This window comes from Phascolarctos cinereus, unplaced genomic scaffold, assembly GCF_003287225.1.
Source record: "Phascolarctos cinereus isolate Bilbo 61053 unplaced genomic scaffold, phaCin_HiC Scaffold_4;HRSCAF=312, whole genome shotgun sequence".
Taxonomy (NCBI): domain Eukaryota; kingdom Metazoa; phylum Chordata; class Mammalia; order Diprotodontia; family Phascolarctidae; genus Phascolarctos; species Phascolarctos cinereus.
In genome coordinates this window covers 686031043-686058189 of record NW_027555847.1, presented here as the reverse complement: position 1 = coordinate 686058189, position 27147 = coordinate 686031043, and the positions used below count along the sequence as shown (strand labels likewise).

The 27147-nt window shown below is 37.9% G+C and overlaps 1 protein-coding gene across 1 annotated transcript in view; it reads left to right on the top strand.

Moving 5' to 3' along the window:
* The window catches only part of EP400 (E1A binding protein p400), a 262063-nt gene that overhangs the window by 178882 nt on the left and 56034 nt on the right, over positions 1 to 27147 (top strand). The window contains 9 exon segments of the mRNA XM_078154252.1: positions 3695 to 4098; positions 4443 to 4739; positions 16904 to 17089; positions 20846 to 20986; positions 21078 to 21156; positions 21517 to 21572; positions 22842 to 22896; positions 24147 to 24233; positions 25467 to 25574. Of these exon segments, the coding sequence (XP_078010378.1) occupies positions 3695 to 4098; positions 4443 to 4739; positions 16904 to 17089; positions 20846 to 20986; positions 21078 to 21156; positions 21517 to 21572; positions 22842 to 22896; positions 24147 to 24233; positions 25467 to 25574 (1413 nt within the window).

Below are 27147 nucleotides of genomic sequence, written 5' to 3'. Positions count from 1 at the left end.
TGCCAACCTGCTTTTTTTTGGTTTTTCCAATAGTTCTTGCCAAGTAAGTTCCTCCCCTAGTATTTATATGAGCTTATCTGACACTAGGTTACTATGTTTGCTTGTCTAGCCTCTTCCAGTGATGTATTTTTAATTTTTAAAACCAGTGTCAATGAGTTTTAATGATTATTACTTTATAATATAATTTAAGACTTACTAATGCTTTGTGTCCATTATTCCTGCTCTTCCCTCCACCTTATTTACCTTATTTCTCTTGAGATTCTAGACTTTTGTTCTTCCAAATGAATTTTTGTCATTATTTTATCCAATTCTTCAAAGTAAACCTTTAGGAAATTATTTAGTATAGCACCATATTAGTTTAGTGTCACCATTCATTTTATATCATTGCAGCTCTACTATGAGTAATGAATCTCCAATTATTTTAAGTCTTTATCTCTATAAGGAGGTATTTAAAATTTTATCTAAAAAAGTGCTGAATTTGTCCAGATAGGTTAATTCTCAGATAGTTTAGGCATTTCGTAATTATTCTGAATGGAATTTTTCTTACTTCTTTGTCCTTTTTTCCCCTTTATATTACTGCATAGACATGCTAAGGGAAACCTACTACTATTTTTCCATTGCAGATATGCTAGCTCTTGGTTTTAGGCACTTTTGATTATATTTTAAAGGTTTTTTTTTTTAAGCAAATGAATATCTTATTTTATTAAAATTTTTTTCTGCATCATTAATGTATCACATTTTTGTTGTTTATATAATTATGTTAATTATTTTTCTGAGTTGAACTATCCTTGCATCTCTGTTATGAATCCAGCTTAGTTGTCATGAATTTTTAAAAGTATATATTGCTATAATTTCTTTGCTAAAATTTTATTTTAAATGGTTCATCATTAATGAAGTTAGTCTATAGTTCTTACTCTTTGCTTTGTCTCTTCTTGATTTGAGTATCAGGATAATATTTGTCTCATAAAATGATTTTGATAGAATACCTTATTTCTCTATTTTTGAGAATAATTTTTATAATATAGGTAAACATGGTTCTTTCAATGTTTGATAGAATTTGCTTGTTAAATTTATTTGAACCAGAGTATTTTTTTCATTGGGAATTAATATTCCCTCAACTTCCTAACCATCTTTTTTTCTCCAGTATCTCTCCTTTCCCAATCTATTTCTTCTGTTTCAAATGCTCCTTTTTCCAGCTCCAGCTTTCTTCTCAAGGCTCATTTCAAATACAGTCTCCCCAGTGCAACTTTCCCTGATCCTATAGCTAGAAATAATTTCTCCCTTTTCCCAGCTAACCATGGATAGCATTTTATACTTTACTTATTCCATTTTTGTTTTACATCTTGTATTGAAGTTATTTCTGTAATGTCTCATGTCTCCTATTAGATTCTAAATTGTATGAAGGTGGGATCATGTTTTTTGTCTATTATGTAGGTATTCACACAACACCTATCAAGTACTCTACACTTGATAAACGTCTATAGAATGAACTAAGGAGTTCATAATTTTAAAAAGAGATTCAGAAGAGATGGAAGGAAAAGCAGAAATAACCAAAGATGAATCCAAAAGGGCCCACACTTATAGGAATAATGTCAGTAACTCTAATGTCTGGGTCAAGCTAATGTTCACCAAAAAAGTTAAAAATTTAAAAAGGGACATTTTTAGCTGTTTTTGGAGCAAGAAGAGTACATAGATTCCTGGTAGAATTATTTAATGGACTCTTACACAAATGATTTGTGAATACTTAGAAAAGTTAAAAGGAGTCTCACAGCAAATGAATTTTATTTCTTTAAAAAATTATTAGACTTTTGGATTAGTTATTAAATTGGTAGAGCTACTGATAGTATAACTGTCTTGGTATGATTAGAGACCTTGATTTTAGCAAAGCATTTGACAAATTTGACAAATTCAAATTTTTGTAGATATGGTGGAGAACTGAGTGATAATCTAGGTATGGTACATTTGTAACAGGGTGAACCAACCATAATTTACAGAGTATTGATTAATGGCAGCAAGTTTCTGGAGGCTTTATTCTTGGCCCTGTTCTGCCTAACATTTTCCTTAATATTGATGAAAATATAGAAAGAATACTTATTAATTAATTTGCATATGACACAAAGCTGGTAGGAATAATTAAGACATTAGATAACAAAATGAAGATTTAGAAAGACTTCAGCAGAAGGGAATAGTAGGCCCAAGTTAACAAGATGCAGTTTAACAGAGATAAGTATAAAGTCTTGCATTTGTATTCAAAGAATCAATTTCACAAAAACAGGATTTAGCAGTTATGACTTAACAATTCATTTGGAAAAATATCTGAGTATTTTCATTTCATTATCAGAAACCCATTATAAGCCAACACTGCGGTCACTGCTAAAAACAAACAAACAACTAATATAACTGTAGGCTGCATTAAGATAACTATAGTGTTTATTTCAAGAAAGATAGTAGTCCCACTGTATTTGGCATAATAATTTATAGTACTAGGCACCACATTTTAAGGAACATTAAAAAAATCAGTGTGTGCCTGCAGGAAACCAGTGAGCAGGATGGTGAGAGATCTAAAAAAACCATGTCATGCAGAATGGTTGAATGAACTAGGTGTATTTAGCCACAAAAAGGCAAGAGGGAGAAACTGATAGTATTCCTGTTGGCGAAAATTCATAAGAAAGCAAATTTTGTTTCAATATGAGTGGTTCAATAACAGGATGGGATGTTTTGTACGATAATGAGCTTCCCATCACTAGAAGTATCTAATTAGAGTCTGTAAATTACTGCATAAATATAGGGTGTTCCAAAGCTTCTTAAAAGCTTAAAACCTGCACTAAGACCTTTGGAACACCCGGTATAACCTATTTAGTATTTCAAAAGCTCTCTGGTTTCGTCACTGTGACTATTTCTTCCAGCAGTGTAGATTGTAACCCCTATATACTGCTTCAATAGACAATTTTATGACTTTTCTGCATCAAAAGAATGTATTACTTAGCTAACTTTCTGATGTTAGGCTTCTCTAAAGTTAACTAGGTTTGTCCTTAGCAGACATGGGGTCTGATGTCAGATCCATATGTCAGGACATTCTTGTTTGACAGCACCTCGAGAGCGTGTGCTCCACCATCATAGCTTTTGAAAATTCCAGGTGTCACCTCCATCCCACCATGTGTCACCTGACTTAGGCCAAAAGATCTGGAGCTATCAGCATTGTTATTATTCCCACATTTTGCTGGAGTTTGGAAGCCCTAAGGTTCTCTATCTCTGTGATTGTGTTGATTTAGGATGAAGTTTGGAATTCAAAAATAAATTAAGCATTCATAGGAAATAAATATTGTGTAAGGTAAAATGTAATAATATTTCAAATCAGCTACTTTTAAAAGTCACTAAAAGAACTGAGCAAAAAGATTCATGTTGTTTGTTATGATATTTATAGCTAATTGTTCATAGATTTTAGAACCAGAAGGGATTTTAGAGGTCATCTAGGCCAACCATTTTACAGATGAGGAAACTGAGGCCCAGATAGGTTAAATGACTTGCTGATATTATACAATTTTGACAGGTTTTCCAAAGCGATGTAATCTTTGGGTATAATGTATTAAAATCCTAAAGTATTTCCTCTTTCCTGCCTAATATTTTCTTAGATGAATTTCCATTAAATTTGGACATTTTAAAATTGCTATTTGATTTCTTTCTGGGTTTGCAGGCGGAATGCCTCCCACTCCTCAAACTGTGCAGCTCACTGGACAGAAACAGAACCAACAGCAGTATGATCCATCCAAAGGTCCTCCCGTGCAGAATGCTGCAAGTCTACATACTCCTCCACCTCAGCTTCCTGGGCGGCTGCAGCCTGCCAATGTTCCGGGCACATCGCTCTCATCAGCCCTGCAGATTCTACAGCAGCCCCAGCAGCAGATGATGGAGACCCAGTCCCAGCCCCAGCCCCCAATTCTGGTGAAGACCCAGCCACCCAATGTACCCATTCCTGCTGCTCCAGCCAGCCAGCCCACAGCACCCCTTCCACAGCCTCTCACACCAGCGCTCCATGTCCAGATGCAAGGGCAGCCACCTGCACAGATCTCTCAATCTCAGGCTACAGTACAGCAGCAGGTATTCAGTGATTTTGGTTTTACTACATCAGATTATAATCTAATAATGAAATGTTTACTTCAGAGACACAGAACCTTATTTTTATTTGCTAGATTTGTGGGGGTTCTTAGTTACCTGTGATAAGCTAAATAATCATCTATGTGTTTCTCTTGTGTTCACCTGCAGAGGAACAGGACTTTTTTGTTGAAGTGCTTTTAATTATGAACGCTCTTGAAATTAAGTTGTCAGATTTATAACTTGAGACTACTTGGTCTGCAGCTTCTAGTGGGATGTAAATGTTAAAATGTTATCTGATTTCAATATAGCTTTTTATATTCGTGAGTAACAAAATGTTTCCCGGACAGACTGTTTCACTGCTGCGACCATCTGTAGATCTTGCACAGGCTTCTCAGCATCTTCTGGCAGATTCTCTGCTTTTCTCGTCTCTTCCACCATCAGCTTCTTCAGGCGCAGCGCTACCCTCTGTATATCCTTTGCAGACAAATAGAACTTCCCCAGAAACCAAATCCTTATCCCCAGTTGTTTCCAAGCCCCTAGGTTTAGCTGTAGCTACAGCACCAACAATTCAGAGCCCAGCCCAGAATGCAGTGGGCCTGCCCCCGGAGAGTTCCCAGGACAAGCTTGCTGAGCAGATAAAACTGGTAAGAACTATTTTTCTTGTCATTTATGTTTAAGCGATTTTGTAAGAGGTTTAAATTGATTGGAAAAATCAGACTGTGAGTACATTTGCTTCAGAGATCGTTGGGAGAAAGTTGCTTTGTAAACAATTAATTGATATGGAAATATGAGCTAGCATTATCAATGATAATAATATACTACTTGCTTAGGGCCCACAAGTTGAAAAGCTGTGTACAAGGTGCTTAAAGGGTACCTGGTAAGTCAGAGACACAGTTTTTATCTTCAAAGAGCCTAATACTCAGTAAGAGAAATGATACGATCAAAGTAGCCAATAGAAAGAAATATGTACCAACCCTGGCATTCTTCATTGGAACTGTGGTCCTACTGATGTGGCCTTGCTCTCCAGCAGTGCAGATTGGGATCCATTGGTGTCTTTTTAACTCTGCAGGTGTGGCCCTGGTTCTCTTCTAGATTCCTTGCTTTGGTAAGGTGACAAGTGAGTGGAGTTGAATAATTTTAGTTTTTTAGTTGAATTAATTTACTTTTATTTGTTTATTTATATTTTTGGTGAGGCAGTTGGGGTTAAGTGATTTGCCCAGAGTCACACAGCTAGTAAGTGTTATGTGTCTGAGGCTGGATTTGAACTCAGGTCCTCCTGACTCCAGGGCTAGTGCTGTATCCACTGTGCCACCTGGCTGCCCCCAGTTTACTTATATTTCTAATGAAACAGGCTCTTACATAGGCTACTTTGATAGCCCTTGTTACCTAGGATAAGTGAGCGAAGTGCTGAGATCATGTCAGAGTGAGAGAACTTGAAGAGGCCTCGGAGGAGGTGTTCCTGCCCGTTCCCCTCCTCTTGCATGGAAGGACAAGAGGACCCGGGAGTTTACTTGATTTGCCCAAAGCCACCCCTCTAGTTAGTGGAAGAGCTGGAGCTCAAGCCAGTTGTCCAGGCTTCTGTCTGATGTCCTTTCTAGGCATTGTTTCGGTTGACCTTGTGTTTGATTGGTCATCGAGTCATAGTGTCTTGGAATGTCACAGTAGAGGTCTTTCAGGCCCAGAAAGGCCTTGTGGCCTGTCCAGATTCACCCAGAGACTTAGTGATGGGGCCGGACTCCAGCTCCTGATCTCAGAATTTCCTGCTGATGTTCTTTCCTCCTGTACTCACCATTGCTTCCTCTTTTGAGACTTGAAGCTTCCTTCTTTATAGTAGATCTATGCGGAAACACCCCCCCCCACCCCCCAAGACTTCCTAATAGGGCGATGTTAAGTGGAATGGGATGCCTTGAGTGGGATGGGGCTTACCCTCATTGGAGTCTTCAGGTACAGGCTGTATGATCACTTCTCAGCTATTTTCAGGCATAAATTGCAGTAGATGCCATGAAGGTATTTTCAACTCTGAAATTCTTGGATTCTGCAACTTTGGATTGCTATTAAGAATGGTAAGGACTTCCAGTGCCAGGTGGCAGAGTGAGGAAGGAACCCTCTGAAGCTCTCCCAAATTCCCTTCTAAACAACCAGAAACCCACCTCAGAATTGATCTAGGTGCAAGGAAGCAGCTAACCATCCAGGCGGGAAAGGCCTGTCTTACTGGGGTGGAAGGGGAGCAAGGTCCAAGAGCAGCAGCAGCAGCAGCCAGCCTCATAGCAGAGGGCCTGCAGCAAGGCTCAAAGCCTGGGGAAATCCACCAGGCCCAACCCTCCTGCAAAGCAGCAGCCCCCTAGGCAAGTGAGCAGTCTGTGCAGCACAGCAAAGCCCTACCCCCAGCACAAGCCACCAGTGACGCCTTGACCCCATTGCTGACCAGTAGTGAAGTCCTGCCCTGGGGCTGGCCAACAGCAAGACCCGGCCCCTGGTGCCTACCCGCAGAGAGGCCCTGTTTCCAAAGGAACCCAGAAGCAGGGCCCCACCCCAGGGAAGACCTGAAATAAGATCCTTCTTCCAGGGCCAGATATCAGAAAGACTCTGTTACCATAGTAATCTAGCATCAAGGCTTCCTACCCCTGGAGCAGGCTAGCAGCTAAACCCCACACCCAGGGGAGGCCAACAGAGAGACCTCACTCACCTCCCAGTACAAGCCAGAAGGGAAGCCTGTCCTCCAGAGAAAGCAAACAGCTAAGCCCTGAAGCCCAGTGAAAGGTAGCATAAGACCCAGAGCCCCAGCACAACAAGCTGCGGACAGTGCAGGATCAGAGCCCAGCTCTTATATAAAAACACCAGGACATGAAAAACCAAAATGAAACAGAACAAAACAAAAAAACAACCCCAGAAAAAAATGAGCAAAAACAAAACAAAAAAAGAGCTTGACTATAGAAAGTTACTGTGGTGATAGGGAAGATCAAGGCACAAACTTAGAAGAGGACAGTAGTGTCAAAATGGCTACATGTGAAGCCTCAAAGAAAAAATAATTTGGTTTGAGGGCCAAAAAGAATTCCTGGAAGAGTTTAAAAAGGATTTTATTATTTGTTTGTTTGTTTTCTTTTTTAGGCAATTGGGATTAAATGACTTGCCCAGGGTCACACAGCTAGTAAATGTCAAGTGTTTGGTCTGAGGCTGGATTTGAACTCAGATCCTCCTGACTTCAGGGCCGGCAGTCTATTCACTGTGCCACCTAGCTGCCCCATAAAAAGGATTTTAAAAAGCAAATTAGTGAAGTAGAAGAAAAATTGGGAAAAGAAATGAGAGTAATACAAGAGAATAATGAAAAAAGAGTCAATAGCATGGGAAAAGATACACAAAAATTTACCAAGGAAAATTACTCCCTAAAAAATGGAATTGGCCCAATAGAAAAGGAAGTACAAAAGCTCACTGAAGAAAATAATTCCTTAAAAATTAGAATTGAACAAGTAGAAACTAATGGCTCTATGAGATATTAAGATACAATGAAACAAAATAAAACAAGGAAAAAAATAGAAGAAAATGTGAAATTTCTCATTAAAAAATAACTGACCTAGAAAATAGATCCAGGAGAGATAATATAAGAATTATTGGACTACCTGAAAGCCATGGTAAAAAAAAAAAAGCCTGGACAACATCTTTCAAGAACTTATCAAAGAAAACTGTCCTGATATATTAGAAGCAGAGGGCAAAATAGAAATGGACAGAATCCACTGATCATTGTCTGAAAGAGATCCCAAAATGAAAACTCCCAGGAACATCACAGCCAAATCCAGAGCTCACAGATTAAAGAGAAAGTATTGCAAGCAGCCAAAAAGAAACAATTTAAATATCATGGAGCTACAGTCAGGATTACACAGGATTTGACAGCTTCCGCATTAAAGAACTGGAAGGCTTGGAATATGATATGCCAGAAGGCAAAGGAGTTAGGATTACAACCAAGAATCACTTACCTAGCAAAATTGAATATAATCTTTTAAGCAAAAAAATAAATGTTTAAGGAAATAGTGGGCTTTCAAGCATTTCTAATTAAAAGACCAGAGCTGAATAAAAAATTTGACCTCCAAATACAAGCCTCTAGGGAAAAATAAAAAGATAAAATGAAACAAGAAAGAGGAAAACATAAGAAATTCAATAAGGTTAAACTTTATATTTCTATATGGCAAAATGATATTTGTAATTCTTAAAAACTATTATTATAAGAGCAATTAGAAGGAGTATATGTAGACAGAGGGTATGGATATAAGGTGACTTTGATGAGATGATACCCCAAAATACAAAATGAAGGGGGTGGGAAAAAAATTGCACTGGAAGAAGAAAGAGGGGAGAGATTGAATGGGGTAAATTATCCTATGTAAAAGAGACATGAAAGTGCTATTATAATGGAGGGGAAGATGGGGGTGGTGGTAGTGGACAGAGCTTAAACCTTACTCTCATCAAAATTGGCTCAAAGAGGGAATACCATACACACTCAGTTGGATGTAGAAACCTATCTTACCCTATAAAGAAGTGAAAAGGAATGGGGATTATAGAAAGGGAAGGGAAGGACTGATAAAAGGGAAGGTATATTGGGGAAGGCAGTGATTAGAAGTAAAACACTTGTGAGGAGGGAAAGGGTGAAGGGTAAAAGAAAGAGGGGGATAAACAAGTGAAAAATAGCATAGAGGAAAATACATAGTTATCATAACTATAAATGTGAATGGGATGAACTCAAAGCAAAAGAAAAAATAGATCTAATTAGAAGAGATAAAGAAGTAAACTATATCTTGCTGAAAGATACCATAGACAATGAAGTCATAGATACTAAACACATATGCACCAAATGGTATAGCATCTAAATTTTTGAAGCAGAAATTGAATGAGTTACAGGAGGAAATAGATAATAAAACTATACTAGTGGAGGACCTCAACTTTCCTCTCTCAGAACTAGATAGATCTAACTAAAAAATAAACAAGAAATAAGTTTAGGAGGTGAGTAAAATTCTGGAAAGGTTAGATGTGATAGATCTTTGGAGAAAATTTAATGGGAATAGAAAGAAATATACCTTTTTCTGAGCAGTACATGGCACCTACACAAAAAAATGACAGTATATTAGGACATAAAAACCTCACAACCAAATGCAGAAAAGCAGAAAAGGTAAATGCATCCCTTTCAGATCATAATGAAATAAAAATTATATTCAATAATGGATAATAGAGAGATTAAAATTAATTGGAAATTAAATAATCTAATCCTAAAAAAAAACCCAAGTAGGTCAGAGAACAAATTATAGAAACAATTGATAATTTCATCAAAGAAAATGACAGCAATGAGACAGCATACCAGAATTTATGGGATGCAGCCAAAGAGGTACTTAGAGGTAAATTTATGTCTCTAATTGCTTACATCAGTAAAGTAGAGAAAAAGCAGATCAATGCATTGGGCATGCAACTTACAAAAAAAAACCCAAACAAACTAGAAAAGGAACAAATTAAAAATCCCCAATTAAACACCAAATTGGAAATTGTGAAAATCAAAGGAGAGATTAGTAAAATTGAAAGCAAGAAGACCATTGAACTAATAAATAAAACTAGAAGCTGGTTTTATGAAAAAGCCAATAAAATAGATAAACCATTGGTTAATTTAATTAAAAAAAGGAAAGAAGAAAACCAGATTACTAGTACCAAAAGTGAAAGGAATGAATTCACCACCAGTGAAGAGGAAATTAAGACAATTCTTATGAGCTGTTTTGCTTAATACATGCCAATAAATTTGACAGTCTAAATGAAATGGATGAATATCTACAAAAATATATTACTCAGATTAACAGAAAAAGAAATAAAGTACTTAAACCAATCTAAGAACAAGAAATTGAGCAAGCATCGTCTGTAATGGGAATAAGCTAGATACCTTCCCAGTACAATCAGGGGGGAAGCAAGGATGCCCATTATCACCTCTGTTTAATATTATATTAGAAATGTTAGCTATAACAATAAGAGAGGAAAAAGAAATGAATGGAATTAGAATAGGCAATGAGGAAATAAAACTCTCAGTCTTTGCCGATGATATGATGTTATTCTTAGAATATCCTAGAGTATCAACTAAAAAACTACTTGAAATTATTGACAACTTTAGTGAAGTTGCAGGATATAAAATAAACCCACATAAATCATCAACATTTCTATGTATTACCAACAACGTCAGCAGCAAGAGGTAGAAAGAAAAATTCCATTTAAAATAACTATGGTATTTTACAAAATAAAATATTTGGGAGTCTGCCTGCAAGATAAACTCAGGAACTCTATGAACACAACTATAAAGCACTTTTCACATAAAGTCAGATCTAAACAATTGGAAAAATATTAATTGCTCATGGGTAGGCTGAGCCAATATAATAAAAATGACAGTTCTACTTAAGTTAATCTATTTAGTACCAAACCAAAGTATCAAAAATTATTTTATAGAGCCAGAAAAAATAATAACAAAGTTCATCTGGAAGAACAAAAGATCAAGGATATCAAGGGAATCAATGAAAAAAAGTGTGAAAGAAGGTGGTATAGCCGTACCAGATCTCAAACTGCATTACAGAGCAATAATTATCAAAACACTCTGGTACTGGTTGAGAAATAAAGTAGTGGATCAGTGGAATAGATTGGGTACAAATTACATTATAGTAAATGACCGTAATAATCTAGTATATGATGAACCTAATGATCCAAGCTTTTGGAACAAAAACTCATTATTTGACAAAAACTGCTGGGAAAACTGGGAAGACTGCCAGTATGGCAGAAACTAAGTGCAGACCAACATTTCATACCATTTACCAAGATAAGGTCAAAATGGGTACATAATTTATGCCTGAAAGGTGATACCATAAGCCAATTAAGAGAACATGCAGTAGTTTATCTGTCAGATTTATGGATAAGGGAAGAATTTAGGACTAAAGAATATATAGAGAGCATTAAAAAATGTAAAATAGATGATTTTGATTATATAAAATTAAAAAGTTTTTGTAGAAACAAAACCAATGCAACCAAAATTATAAGGAAAGCAGAAAAGAGTGGAAAATGTTTACAACAAGTATCTCTGATAAACATCTCATTTCTCAAATATATAGAGAACTGAGTCAAATTTATAAAAATACAAGTCATTCCCCAATTGATAAATGGTCAAAGGATATTAACAGTCAATTTTCAGAAGAAGAAATCAAAGCTATCTATAGTCATGAGAAAAATGTTATAAATCACCACTGATTAGAGAAAAGCAAATTAAAACAACTCTGAGGTACCACCTCACACCTATCAGAGTGGCTAATGTGACCAAAAAAGAAAATGTTGGATGTTGGAGGGGATGTGGGAAAACTGGGACATTAATGCACTGTTGGTAGAGTTGTAAATTGATCCAACCATTCTGGAGAGCAATTTGGAACTATGCCCAAAGGGCTATAAAACTGTGCGAACCCTTTGATCCAGCAATACCACTGCTAGGTCTGTATCCCAAAGACATCCCCCCAAAAAGGGAAAAGGATCTATTTGTACAAAAATATTTATAGCAATTCTTTTTGTGGTGGCTAAAATTGGAAACCAAAGGGATATCTATCAATCGGAGAATGGCTAAACAAGCTGTGGTATGTGATGGTGATGGAATATTATTGTGCTATAAGAAATGACAAGCAAGATGAAAAACCTGGAAAGACTTACATGAATTGATGCATAGTGAAGTGAACAGAACCAGAAAGTTGTACATAGTAACAGCAATATTATTCAATGAAAAATGGTGAATGACTTCGCTATTCTCAGCAATACAATAATCTAAAACAATCCCAAAGGACTAACGATAAAGCATACTACCTGCCTCCACAGGAAGAACTGATATTGATTGAATACAGACTGAAGCATGCTATTTTCACTTTCTTTCTTTCATTTTTTCTTTTATTTGAGTCTTCTTGTACAAAATGACTAATATGGAGATGTTTCAAATAATTGCACATGTATAATCTATATTGCTTACCATCTCAGGGAGGGATAGAATTTGGAACTCAAAACTTTAAATAAAAAAGCCTAGTAGACCTTAAAAGAAGAGAATGTTACACAAAATACAGCCAGCATTAAAGTGTCAGGAGAGCTGAAGTACCATCCTATAGAGCCTTTATGATCCCATGAACTTCCCTTTTATCATAGTTTTGTCACTTTGGAATAGCCATTAAATACTGTCTTAAAATAGGTAGTTATACGCAGTGTGAAGCTGAGCATTTAACTAAAAGGGAAAAGTTAAACTACTTGCTGCAAAAGCCAAAGCTTGACATGGGTACCATGATTTTATTGGTATTAAGTTCTTAGGATACTTTAAATTAATAACTCCATTAACTGTATTTTCAGAGTTAGAGAAGGAAAAGTTAGTGGGTTTTTATCCTATAGTCCAGTGCTGAGATCAAGCATTTAACTCATTTATAAACCTTGGAGTTGTTCTGCATTTCTCTTATTAGTGATTTGGAGCATTTTTTCATATGGTTGTTAATAGACTGCAGTTCTTCTTTTGAGAATTCTTTGTTTAGGGGTTGGCCTGTGGTGGCCCTTCCTGCTAAGGATGATTTTTACATTGTTTAAATAGAGCAAAACTTATTTAAAATAACATTTTATGTATAATAAAACTTTATTTAAAAATGCAAAAAACGTTCTTAGCTCAAGGCACATAAAAAACACACTGGACCTGGTCCATAGTCATGTTTTGTTGACCCCTGCTTTTAAAGACCATTTTCTGTTAGGGAACTGTAATAAATACTTTAGTGGAATGAGCACTGGACTAGAAATCAGAACACCTAATTCAATATTTGTGAAATAGGAATAATAATTTCATCTCTGTCCTAGGATTTTTATGAAAATCAGGAATGACCTATAGACAGCATGGCATAGTACTAAATTTAGTCAAAATTGTACATTCTCCAAAAAACTACAAATATTTGGTTGATACATGGTTTATTTATTTTTCCATTTATCTCTCTGGGGAATATTAGCTGCTTCCTATGGGCTGGTCCTGGAAGTTGATCCCTTTTATTAAAGCTCAAATGCAGGAAAGATCTTTTGGTTCTCCTGTTAATCTTACTATACTGCCCCTTTCCTTAAACTCTGCAGACCTGGCAGACTGCATTTTCTATCTGGGATTCCAGAATGGAAAACCGGAGGCTTTGGGGAGTGTGACTGAGATAAATAGTTCCCTAATATGTTTAAACCCTTCCTCTGCTCCCTGCCTAATTGTTGGAGCAGATGGAGATGTGTTTGGAAGCTTGATAATCATCTGGCCAAGTAGGGATCTTGAAAAGGAAGTCTCCTCCTCAGTGTTAGAGGGCATTGGTTCCTGAAACTGAAGTTACTCGACATCCCAGGCTTGGAAGTCTTCATGAATCAAACAAGTGTGGCATGCCCGTTCTAGCTCCCATGTTCCTTACCTGCTGTTTAGTCTTGATCTTAAAAACAAACCTATCTGTGCCAAGGGTAATTTTCTTGAAACTATGGGACTAGCCCCACCCTGTATGTAGACTAGAGATCAGATTAGGTGAGCAGGATGAATAGTTCATCCCACTTACTAACTTCCCCATGTCTGTGTTAGTGTCACCAGGCATTGGTGTTCCAGTGTCTTTCCTTCACCTCAAGATGGAATCCATTGATTTCTGCATTGGTGAAGCTGCCCTTTTCCTGACAGGGGTGAAGTAGGCCTTGAAGGTGTCTTGGAGAACCCAAAGGACACTTGTGTATTGGGTGCCCATTTTAAACTTCTTTTTAATAATCTTTTATAAAGAAAATGCTTGTTTCCCTTGCCTAGTGCAGTTGACCCCCTTATTCTCTTGCTCCTTTCTTTTCAGTGCCATTCTGAATCAGAAAGCTATGGCTAGCAGAAATTGTGCTGAGACCACCTCCCTTGCCCCTGGCCACCTCCTTACCCACTCGTCTTTCCCACTTCCTTCCTTTTCATTATTATTCTGGCTTTTTTTGGTTTGTTTGTTTTTTGCTAGGTAATGGGGTTAAGTGACTTGCCCAGGGTCACACAGCTAGTAAGTGTCATGTGTCTGAGGTCGGATTTGAACTCAGGTCCTCCTGATTCCGGGGCTGGTGCTCCATCCACTGTGCTGCCTAGCTGCCCCTTCATTATTATTCTGGATGGAAATCACACACTGCCAGCCAAAGCCTTTAGGCACTTCTGTATAATTCTATGGGTTTTGTGGGTTTTTTCTTTTGTTTTTGCTTTGGTTTTTATTTTAATTGTTCTTCAAAACCAACAGGTATTTGGAAACATAGGAAAACTCTCACCAATGGTTGCTGTTAGTTAGATCAATAAAGATCTTGACTAAAAAAAAAAACACTCAGAACAACCCTGTCAGGTGGGTGCTATTTATATCCCCTTTTCACAAATAAGGAAACTGAGGCAGGTAGAAGTGAAGTGACTTGCTCAGGGTCACACAACTAATATGTGCCTGAATTTAGGTCTTCCTGACTCCAGGTCCAGAACTCTATCCATTGTACTATTCAGTTGCCTCCTAGAAAACCATTTGATAAAGTATCTCATACTATTTCTGTAGGAAAGATGAAGTGAAATGGGCTCTACAATAGTAGCAATAGATGCATTTGGAATGTTTGGACCTAAAAGGTAGTCATTAATGGTTCTGTGTTACTTTGGTGGTCTCCAGTGGAGTACCAGGGGGATCTGGGTTGACATTGTGTGGTTTGTTTTTCTTTTAATTAATCATCCGCACAAAACACATTTATTAAGGCCTAATAAGTACAGAGCTCATGCTGATGCCTTCCCCTCTTCTCCCCTGTCTCATATGAAGAGGTGGCTCCTTCTTGCCAGAGCAAACCCCTTGACATGTGCAAGTGATCACATTCCATCCTGTGTTCTCCAACAAATTGCCCCCTCTATCATCCCCATTCTCCCACTTATCTTCAATTTCTCCCTGTCTTCTGATTGTTCCCTTACTTCCTAAAAACACACCTATGCTCAAAAATCCTCCACTTGATTCATCCGTCCTTGCTAGCTATCATCTTACCACTCTCCTCCCTTTCGTGACCAAACTTGAGAAAACTGTCTACTTCTGGTACTTCCACTTCCTTTCCTCTTCCTTTCTCTATGACTCTCTGCAGTCTTGCTTCTAACCTTGTCATTCATTGAGACTTTGATTTCCAAAGTTACCAGTGACCCCTTAATTGCCAAATCTAATGGGCTTTTCTCATCCCTAATCCTTCTTGACCTCTCTTCAGCCTTTGACACTGTTGACCATCCTAGTCTCCTTGATACTCTCTTCTTCCTAGGTTTTTGTGACACTGCTTTTGTGGCCCTCCTCCTATTGTCTCCTTTGCTGATCATCCTCCAGGTCACTTCTATTAACTATGAATGTACCCAAGGCTCTGTCTTGGGCCCTTTTCTCTTCTTCTTCTTCTTCTTCTTCTTCTGTACTATGTATTTCACTGAGAGATCTCATCAGCTGTAATAGATTCAATGATCATCTCTCTGCAAATGACTCATAGATCTATTTGTCCTGCCCTAACTTCTTTTGTAACTTTCATGCTCTTGTCTCCAACTAACTATTGGATATCTCAAATTGTATGTCTCATAGCCATCTTAAACTTAACATGTTCAAAACTGAACTCATTATCTTTCCCTCAAACCATCCTTTCTCTTTGACTTCCCTGTTACAATTGAAGATACCACCATCCCCCCAGTTCCCCAGACTCACAGCCTGAATGTCATCTTCTCTTCCATACTCTCTCTCAGCCCCCACATCCAAATAGTTGCCGAGTCCTGTTGTTTCTCCCTTCGTAACACATCTGGTATCTACCCCCTTCTTTCCTCTGATGGGGGCCACCATTGTAAAAGACCTTGACAGGTTAGAACAGTGGACAGGATTGACTGAGATGAAACTGAGTAGGGGTAAATGTAAAGCCTTATCCTTGGGCTAAAAAAACCATGAGTACAAGAATGAGTGAAGACATGGTTAGACTTCATTTGTCTGAAGAAGATCAGAGTGTTTGGGAGGATTTTTAAGCTCAATATGAGTCAATAGAATGACATTGTAGGCAGCAAAATTAACACGACCTTGGGCATAATTTCCACAAGTAAGGGAGTGCTAGTCATATTGTTCTATACCCCAGTCACACCATATCTATAGTATTCCTTTCTAGGGAATATATTTTAAGAAGGATATTGTAATCTGGAGAACATCCAGATGAGGACAACAAAAGGATGAAAGCCGTCTAACCCATGCCATAGGAAGATAGCGTGAAAGAGCTGGGCACGTTTAGCCTGGGGAAGAGAAGAATCCTAGGAGACCTGATGGTTGTTTTCAAATATTTATGTCTGTTATGTGGAAGAGCAATCAGGCTTGTTCTGTTTGGGAGAACTAGGATAAATAGATGGAAGTTGTAAAAGTGTCAGATTTAGGCTGGATGGAGGGAAAAACTTGCTAAGAGTCAGAGCTTCCCCCAAATGGAATGGGCTCCTTGGGAGGCTTGGGGCCCTCCACCATTTGGCATTTTAAGCAAAGGCTGGAGGAGGGCTTGTTGGGTATATTGTAGAGAGTGTCCCCTTTAAAAAAAGAATTATACGTATTTTTTTTTCAAACGGCAAAAATCCGTTTTCCCTCCCCCACACCTTCCCCATTGAGAACAAAAGAAAAACAAAGCCCCTATTACAGGCATGTATAGCCAGGCACAATAAATATCTACATTGACCAAAAGTGTTCTTTTTCAGGTTTGGGTTGAATTTGATGGCTGCTGAGGTCCCTTCCAACTTGGAAAATTCTGTGATTCTGTGTTTTAGGAAAACAACACCCATCAGCGAATTGCAGAGTTGAGAAAGGAAGGTTTGTGGTCTCTTAGACGTCTGCCAAAACTTCAGGAGGCCTTGCGTCCGAAGTCTCACTGGGATTATCTCCTTGAAGAGATGCAGTGGATGGCGACAGACTTTGCTCAAGAGAGAAGGTGGAAGATGGCCGCAGCCAAGAAGGTATCTTGTTTATTGCCACACTTTGGGGTCACTGCTTCTCAGCAGAACAACCAGCTGGCATTTTTGTAGAGTGAAACAAGGCCTCTTGCTGCTTGGGGCAGAAGCTACAGTGAATCATGTCATGTCATCTCAGCTGGCCCTCACTACTGCAAGGCAATCCTTTCACTGTTCTCTGGCTGTCTCTCTGTTGCCATATCCCATGCTGCATCCCTGCCGTCCCCTCTCCTCCCTGGCATTGCCCTCTCTGGGGCATCACCTACCTTTGAATCTCATTTTCTCCTTTTGAGATCATTTTCCATGTCCTGCCTTCTCTGTGTAGGGGTGCCTGCCCCTGCTACACTGCCTAGGTGACCCCTCTCTGATGCCCAACAGCATTTTGTTCGTGCCTCTTTCATGAAAATTCCCTCATTTCTCCTTACATTATAGTTATTTGTATTTATGTAGCGTCTTCTATGTGCCTGGCACTGTGCTAAGTGCTTTACAGATATCTCATTTAATCCTGACAATAACCCTGAGAGGCAGGGCCTATTATTATCCCTGTTTTACAGTTGAGTAAACTGAGGCAAACAGAGGCTACGTGACTTGCACAAAGTCACACAGCTAGTAAGCATTTGAGGCTGGATTTGAATTTTTCTTCCTGACTCCAGGTCCAGTGCTCTATCCACTACCCAGCTGTTATGGTGACGATGGAATATCTGAGTGGAAAGTCCAGTAGGCAGTGGTTGGAGTTCAAGAGAGAGATAAGGACAAGATCTGTAATTTGGGAATCAGCTGCTTAAAGATGCAGCACCTGTAAGAAATGATGAGGTCACTGAAAGAAGGCAGAGAGCAGGGTCTATGAACTTGATTTATATATATCATACATACATATACATGTACAGATATTCATATACATATATGTATATATAAAACAAAGGCCATATGTGTAGCACAAACAACCCTGGGTGCAGAGAGCAGAGCAAAGAGATGAAGGCCTGAAAGAGCCTGTGAAATCCCTATGTGTAGTGGGATGGGGAGGAAGAACCATGGCGGCAGAGGCGGGGAGCTGAAGAGACAGCAGGAGGGCCAGCGGTGTCTGGGAGAAGGAAGAGGGCTTGCTCCTGCAGAGGCCTGAGAGGGCTGGAAAGAGTTCAGAACAAGGGAAGGTTTAAGGAACTCCAGGTGAGGACCCTCCCTCCACCAACATAGGCTGGTGTGGTCTCTGTCATCTAGGATTTTAGAGGATTGCCTGAGTACTGGAATAATCAGTGTTTTGTACAAGTTCATACAGCCAGGACGGTCAAGAGGTAGACCCTGATCCTGCGTCTTCCTAGCAGGAATCACAGAACTTGAGAGTTGGCAGGGACCTCAGAGGCCATCCACAAAAGGAACCCTCCCCATAGCATATCCAGCCAGTGGGACTCCATTGCCTCTGGAGACAGCCTGTTTCAGCTCTGGACGGCTCTGTTAGCAAGTTTTTTCTGGGCATCAAGCCTAAATTTACCTCTTTACGGCTTCCACCCACTGGCCCTGTTCTTCCCTCTGGGGCCAGAACAAAGCAGTCTGATTCCTCTTCCACATGACAGCCACTCCAATACTTGAACATAGCTATCATGCCTCCCCCATCTTATACTTGCAAAGCAGATCTTTTTGTACCTAAGAGGGAGACTTCACCTTTGTCCCTGTTGAATTTCATCTTAGTAGATTGAGCCCAGTGTTTTAGCCTGGCAAGAGTCTTTGGGATCTTGACTACTATCTGCCATGTTAATCTCTTTTCCAGCTTTGTGTCACCTACAGATCTGACAAACATACCATCTATGTCTTTATTTAAGTCATTGATAAAAATGTTATATAGCACAAGGCAAGAGACAGGAGCATTCCACCAGAGAGACCTCCTGCCATGTCCCCATTGATCTGTTTACAGCTACCTTTTGAGTCTGGCCATCCAAACCAGTTCTGAACCTGTCTGATTTGTTTTTGTCTAACCCCTCTCTCTCCGTCTCCATCTCTTACATCAGGCTGTCTTTCCAAGGAGGATTTTGATTTTAGGAACAGCCGTTGGGTTTTGTAAGTAGGAGGCCATTGGTGATCTTTGAGTAGTTTCAGTAGAGTGCTTTGCAGGGCTGGTGGAAGCCAGATTGCTAAAGGTTAAGGAAGAAATTTGAAGGAATGTGTGTGAAGAAGTATAGACAGTGAGTCTGGGAGTTTGTAGGCAAAGGCAAAGAAACAGAGATGGCAGATTGAGTAAGTAGCAGAGTTGCTCAAAGGGTCTTTGGGGATAAAGGAGACTTGATAACATTTGTAGATAGAAATGAAAGAACTACGGGAAGGGAAGAAATGGAAGATTTAAAAAGAGATAATTAATTTAGGAGGCTTCTGGAAGAGGTGGAAGGAGATGATACAATTCCCTTGGTATATCTACCAATAAAGGCTGCCCCATTTTACACAGGAGATATGTTTTGGGCATGTTCAGTTGTATTTTTATTAATTAAACTGTATTTTGCAGTTATTTCAAATTCTGCTCTTAGTGAGTCCTTAATTTTACTTATTTCATCTTTCAGTTGGCAGTAGTGCTGGGAATACTTTCATTTTTAGTTTCTTTGCATCTTAGCCTTACTGTGAAGTAGCTAAGGTTCTAAAAATATTTAAGTGCAGCAGTTCACGTTTAACTTAATATTCTCTGTAGATGATTCTTTGGTAAAGAATCACTTTATACAACATAGGAGAGTCTTGTTGAAGGAATTTAGCCTGGAGAAGGAAAAACTCAGGAGGGATATGAGAACATTTCTTTTGGCATTTGAACGGCTGTCACCTGGAAGGGAAAGATCAGCCTTGTCCTGCTGGACTCTGGAGGCCAGAACCAGCAGTACTCGATAGAAGTTAAAAAGGGACAAATGTGGGCATCGATGTCAAGAAAAATGTCCTAACAATGAGATTTATTCCAAAGTGGAGTGGATTGCTGCCTAAGGTGGTGATTGATGATTTCCCTTTTATTAGAGGCCTTCGGGCATAAGCTGTCTGACTTTGCAGATGGAATTTTTGTTTAGGTATGGCATTGATTAGATGGTCTCTGTGGTCCTTTATAACTCTAAGATTTGATGATTTCCTAAATTCTTTTGGGAATAACATTCCTTTACTTACTTACTATATAGATTTATTCTTTTCATTTTTGTTTTTCTTTAAGCATACAATGCATACACTGCATACAGTAGTTCAGCTTTCCCTCTTAGTTGAATTTTCCCTGTAAATTTAGCTAGATGTATTGATCACTTTTTCCATTCTCAATTCCTAAATTGACTTTTTCAACTTAGAGTCAGTTTAATACAAGTTAATATTTCCCTTATGGCCAAAATGCAACCTAATTAAGATCTTTGGTAGAGCAAGGCCATCAGATGACTCGCTGCTCATTGCTTTAAAATTAGATTCCTGAAAATGAAAGTCCCAAAATTTTTGAGTAGAAAGGTGTCTGATTATTGCGATTTGTGTTGAGTTCACTTTGACCTTTTTTTTTCAATTAAGGTAATTTTTCTTTGCCTATAAAACAATTAATTATGCAGTAGAATACTTACTTCCCTGTGGAATTTTGTATGACTTTTTTTTCTTAAAGTGTCAAAGAAGGATAATAAATACATATTGAAGATAAAAATTTTAGTTGAACTAATGCTTTAAAATTCTACCTATCAGAGTACATGTACTTGGTTAGTAAAGAGAAGCTCTAATATTAGGATGGATTGTATTTTTGGTGAGTTTCATTTTGGATATGATGATTTTTATTAGATGATCAGAACCGTGGCTCGTTACCATGAAGAAAAGAAACTCAATGAAATGAGAAACAAAAAGGAGGAACAGAACAAATTAAGACGTATCGCCGCGTCAATTGCCAGGGAAATTGAGTACTTCTGGTCTAATATTGAACAGGTAGACTCTTGCTTTTTAAGCTTAGTATGTTAATATATTTGATTTTTAAAACCTAGACTGTCTTGTTTCAATTTCTGTTTTCTTCTCCTAGGTTGTAGAAATAAAACTGCATATTGAATTTCAAGAGAAGCAAAAACAAGCATTAAATATTAAGAAATATTCAAGACAAGGTAACTAATTAATTGAAATGTGATATATTCTAATTAAAATTAATGCATTTCTTTTTTTTGTTTTGTTTTTTTTGGTTAGGCAATGGGGTTAAGTGACTTGCCCAGGGTCACACAGCTAGTAAGTGTTATGTGTCAGAGGCTGGATTTGAACTCAGGTCCTCCTGACTCCAGGGCCGGTATTCTATCCACTGCGCCACCTAGCTGCCCCCAAATTAATGTTTTTCTCAAAGCCATAGACCATTCACTTTAGAAGTGATACTCTTATTAGTAAATATTCTGTGGAATAAAAATTATTTTGTATTGTGTTTTTATGATTGAATAAAATAAAAATCCACAAGCCTTATCAATCCAACTTTGTAGGTAAGGACCTAAAGCCACTACAAGCTAGTGTCAAGATAGAAAATGAAAGCAGTATGGTAAGTGGTTTCTTTTTATTATTCTAATTTTTGAGTTAAAGGAGATCTAAGAGATTAGCTAGTTTAAACTATTCCTCTATACTTGACAGCAATCATTCAGTCCTTACTTGAATGCATTTGGGAGCAGAGAGTCTCACAGGGCAGCCCTTTTCATCATCAGACAGTGATAATTATTAGAATAATTGTCTCTTATTGAAGCAAAATATGCTTCTCTGTAACTTCTGCCCATAGGTTCCATTTCAGCCCACTAGAGTAATGCTGAATAAATGACATTTCAGAATAGAGTATCTTTGGATTGTATGAAGTAATATTAAGATATTCAATATCCAAAATCTTTCTTCTTAATTTGCATGAATATAAAAGATATTTGGATGTTCCAGCACCTAGCACTGTGTCTTGGACATAATAGGTACTTAGTAGAGGCTTTTTGCATTTAAATAAAAGTAAGAGTGTTTAGGAAATGGAAAATAATCTTGTTCTTTGGGTTTTAAAAGAATTTTTATAAATTTAATGAGATGAGCACACAGCTATGGGCAATAAATTTGCATTATTTTACAGAAAGTATTTCATACCTATATATTTAACACTGTCAAGTCTGTCTACAGGCATTTATCAAGTGCTTGTTATGTGTTAGCCACTGTGTCTGGCATTGGGGATTAAAAGAAATGCAGAAACACAGTTCTTACCCTCATTATGAGTTCTGTTTTGGACATGTTGAATGTGAGATGTCCATAGCACAGCCAATTCAAGATGTCCAAAAGGCAGTTGGTGTTGCAGGACTAAAGCTCAGGTGAGACATTAGGTCTAAAAATAAAGATCTGGGAATCATTCGTATAGAGGTGATAATTGAAGCTATAGGAGCTAATGAGGTCACTAAGTGAGATAGTATAAAGGGAGAAAAGAAGAGGACCCAGGACAGAGCCTTGGGGGGGCACCTGTTGCCTTTTCATTTAGTCATGTGATCACAAAGTATTTCCTAGGATTAATTCTCCTAGACTTACAAGTTTGACACAGTTGAAAAAGTTTCCATTACTTAAAAAATAAACATTTTTAAAGAATTAGTGTAAGTATGGGAATATGTTTTAATATTAAGATGCAGTCTGTATAAGTTCAATGGATTGTTAACAGAAAATTTATTTTTTTCTAGGCTACAAATAAAAATCTTGAATCAGGAAAATGTTTAAAAAAGAGAATTTGGTAATGTGTGCTCACTGCTTTCTTTATAGAGTGATAATACTTGATTTTCCTTTTTTTTCTTCTAAATTGTAGGCTTCACCACCAGGAAAGAAGAGAAAGGCAAGCCCATCTTTGACTGATGAAGAAGGTTCGTTTCTTCAGAGGCTAGGTTTCTAGGTGTTTGTGTCTTTGTTTCTTTCCATTAATTAAAGTATAGAATATTCTATTTCCTTTCTTGGAGTGAGGATAGAAAAATGATTATTAAGGATCAGTTTTGGTGTTCATTTTTGTTAATTGATAATTTGGCATGCATATTGCCACCACCTTTACTCCTGCAAACTTTTGTTTATTAGTATGAAAGTATTGGCAGGAGAGAAGCATTTTGCCAGAGTGATGGCTCTTCCCAGTCCAAGAAGAACTGAACATTATATTGGACATTTGGAGGACTGGAGTCAGTGATGCTGGCCGAAGGCTAGTGATGGCCCACGAGGCAGGAAGTGAGGGTCTTGGTAGAGATGGAAATGAAGAAGGATGGAATAGGCCTGGAAGACCAAAGGAAGAAGTTAAAACATTGCTGACAGATTGGGTGTGGGAAGAAATGTTTTTGGCTTTGACCGACGCTCTGTTTTATTCTTGTTTCCTCTTATTTATTTTTATGTTTTATATGTATATTTATAGTTTTATTATATATTATATTTTTTATTTTATTTTTCTTTATTCCTTTATTACAGTAATAAAGTATCGGAAACTGCTAGAATAAGATGAAAATCAAAGACTAGACGTTACTTCCAATTTAGTTTTAAAATTTCATTATTTTTGTTTGCTTAATAATAAGAACTCTGTAGCCTGAACTACAAAGGATATCTTTTCAAAGCTGGGTAAATGTCAATGAAATTTTTCTTGGGGGTTCAGGCACAAGACAGCAGATTTCAGTATTTTGCAGTTCAGCAGAGAAGTCAAGAACCATTTTTTTCCAAATGGTTTTATATTTTAGGCTTTCCATTTCATATCTTTGTATGTAAAATGTGTATAAGATTTCATGTCTTCATGTGGAAGATGGCCACTTGAATGTAGTACTACTAAATAAATGTCTCCAGTTCATATGAGCTTAGTTATTTATTCTAAGGGTAGCTCTGTATTACCCAGTCTTTACTCCCTCCTGTGCTGCTGGGTCAGGTCATTGTTTAGGCATGCTTTTAGGAACGAACTTTCCCCATAGGACCACCCTTCTCCGCTGAGATACGTTTGATACGTCAGAGCTGGGGTTTTTGACCCCCAAATCTCCTTCCTTAAAATATCAAGAACAAAAATCTCTTGCCAGTGTAGACATGAGTTCATAGAATCATGTAATGTTAGAGCAGTAGTCTAATTACATTCAGTGGTTTCTTTTGTGTTCAGTGGATGATGAGGAGACAATTGAAGAGCAAGAATCAAAAGAGGCGAATGTAAACCATCAGGCTGAGCTGTGCCGCTTAGTCCGAGAAGGTAAGTGGGCAGCATGAGCCACCATTTGGCTTTGTTGTTGAATTTCCCTAGTGGTTTTTGTTACTCGTGTTCATCTGAACCAAGGTGGCCTGAAAAGGCCTACCAAAGCCCATCTGAGTGATAGCAAGAGTTTATTTCAACAATAGAAATAATCATCTCTTGAAAAAGGGAATCATTGTTAGTTTAGGAAAAAAATTGATGTGCAGGTGTGCTGATTGATAATTTTTTCATAGAGCTGGTCTTCTGGAAGCAAATATCTAAGGAGTTATTCAGTAAGTCCTATTTCGACTCTTTACTGCAGTCTGACATGATTGGCTAAAATAGCTTGATTTCATTTTCAGTGGTTTCCCTGCCTTGAAGTGACAAACAATGCACATAAAAACAAATTGAACAGATTTCTATGTATTATAGATCATTAGCACAGTTGGGGGAAGTCCTTCCATGTTGAAAGTGTGGGACCCATGATGGCTTGTATTTGTGTTGTCTGAGGAGTAGCCTAACTCATTTTGGAGAGGGCTGTTCACTTCTGGCGCTGACTGGTTCATGCATCTGGTGGCCACTGCAGCTCCTGAAGACCCTCTTGTATCTCCAGAAGGGTCACATTTTACCTCAGTAGAGCAGTGCCCTGGTGATCCTTGAAGTATTTGAAGTAAGAAGTGACCAGGGAAGTTTTAGAACTAATCTAGTAATATTTATACAGACAAATTAAAATTCTTGGGGCAATCAGTGACATGTAAGTAAATCAGGTAATAAATCTTTCCCAAAACCTCATAACAAAATGTTAATTTTTCTTTCCTGCTTAATCAGTGCCCCAATTTCCCATAACACCATTGGAAAGGAAGGGAAAACATTAGAGTAGAAAGAAAGTGCTTCTTCTAAGATGACCTTCTATTCCATAGTGCTTTTTTCTTTTTTTTTGGTGAGGTGAATGGGATTAAGTGACTTGCCCAGGGTCACACAGCTAGGAAGTGTTACGTGTCTAAGGCTGGATTTGAATTCAGGTTCTCCTGACTCCAAGGCCAGAGCTCTATTCACTGCACCACCTAGCTGCCCCTGTTATTCCATGGTTCTTTCATCCCGTGAATGTGCCTAGAAATGTTCTTCATGAACTCTGCTGAGAAATATTTAGCATTTATTCATTTAATTTAATACATATTTATTGAACGCTTACATTTATCACTGTGCTAGGCAGTGTGAGTGAATGATGCCTCATTTTCTCTTGACATTCTTCAGCTGAATTGCCTTTGGATGATTTAGTCAAGTTATATGAAGGTGCTTTTGTAGGAAGTTTCAAATGGCCACAGTCTGTGTGTGACAGTGAAGAAACTACCAGTGAAGAAGGTAAGTTCTAATGAATTATTTAATTAAAAGACATTACATTTTTCTGTTCTGGAAAGCTGGAATAACCATTTGTATCCAGGGCTAATAAAATAGATTGTTTGTGTTTCTGTCAGGAGTATATAAATTACTTTATTTTTTAAGAACCACTTGTTTTAATCATTTTAAGTTCAAGTTCAAATCCAGTAAAACTTTTGAATCCAGTTCAGCAAATATTTTTTTAACAGCAAATTCATTTTATTTATTTATTTTTTTAGTTTTCATCATTTACTTGTATAAGATTTTGAGTTCTAAAATTCTCCCCCCCCATCATCCCTTCCCCAAGACAGGATGAAATCTGATATAGGCTATGAATATATGATCATAATAAACATATTTACACATTAGTTATGTTTTGAAGATGAAGCAGAACAAAAGGGAAAAACCTTGGGAAAGAAAAAACAAAAAACAACCAAAAAAAGAGAAAGTAGTATGCTTCAATCTGCATTCAGACTCCATAGTTCTTTCACTGGCTGTGGATAGCATTTTCCATCATGAGCCTTTTGGAATTGTCTTAGATCTTTGCATTGCTAAGAAAAACTAGGTCTAACAAAGTTGGTTGTCACACAGTTTGCCGTTGTGAACGTTGTCTCCAACGTTCTCCTGGTTCTGCTCACTTCATTCAGCATCAGTCCATCCAAGTCTTTCTAGGTTTTTCTGAAGTCCACTTGCTCATCATTGCTTATAGCACAATAGTATTCCATTACATTCATATACTACAACTTGTTCAGCCATTCCCCGGTTAATGGGCCAGCAAGTATTTGTTACGTTCTTTCTAAGTGCCAGACACTCGACATGGAGGTAAAAACTAAACCTGCAGAAGCTTACGATCTACTGGCAGGAAGCAACGTGTCCATAGAAAAATCAATTTCAGAATCTCTAGCTTCTTTAAGAAGTCAGTCCAAGTGCAAACTTCTAACTAGATAAGATCTTTATTAATCCTTACTAGTGTCCTCACCCTCCTAGAATTACTTTGCATATAATTTGTTTATTTATATGCATACATGATGTTTCTCCTCAATAGAATGTATGCCGCCTGGGGGCAGGCACTATTTCATGGCATGATGTCTGGCACATAGTAAAACTTAATAAATATTCATTAAATAAATAAATGAAAATCTATATGCAGTAATTTCAGAATGGGGTAGGAGGGTACTAATAAATGGGAAAATCAGGAAAAGGCTCTTATAGGAGGTGGCACTTGGGTAGGGCAGCTGAGGAGGGAGAACACTCCTGGCAGGCGTGCAGGGAGGCAAGGAGGTGGGATAGAGGCCGCTGTGAGAGGCATCAGCGAGCGGCCTTGTTTGGCTTCAAGGTAAAGGACATAAAGGGGAGTAATATGAAATCTGTGTGGAAGGAGAGTTTAGAGTCAGATTGTGTTTGCTTTGGAATGTTTTAAATTTTTAATGGATTTTTTTGTATTTCTATTACCTTCATTTCCCAATATTGTCATCCCCTGCCCCAATTCCACTCAGAGAGCCAGCCCTTATAACAAAGAATAAGATGGGGAGGTGCCAGCAGCTCAGCAGATATAACT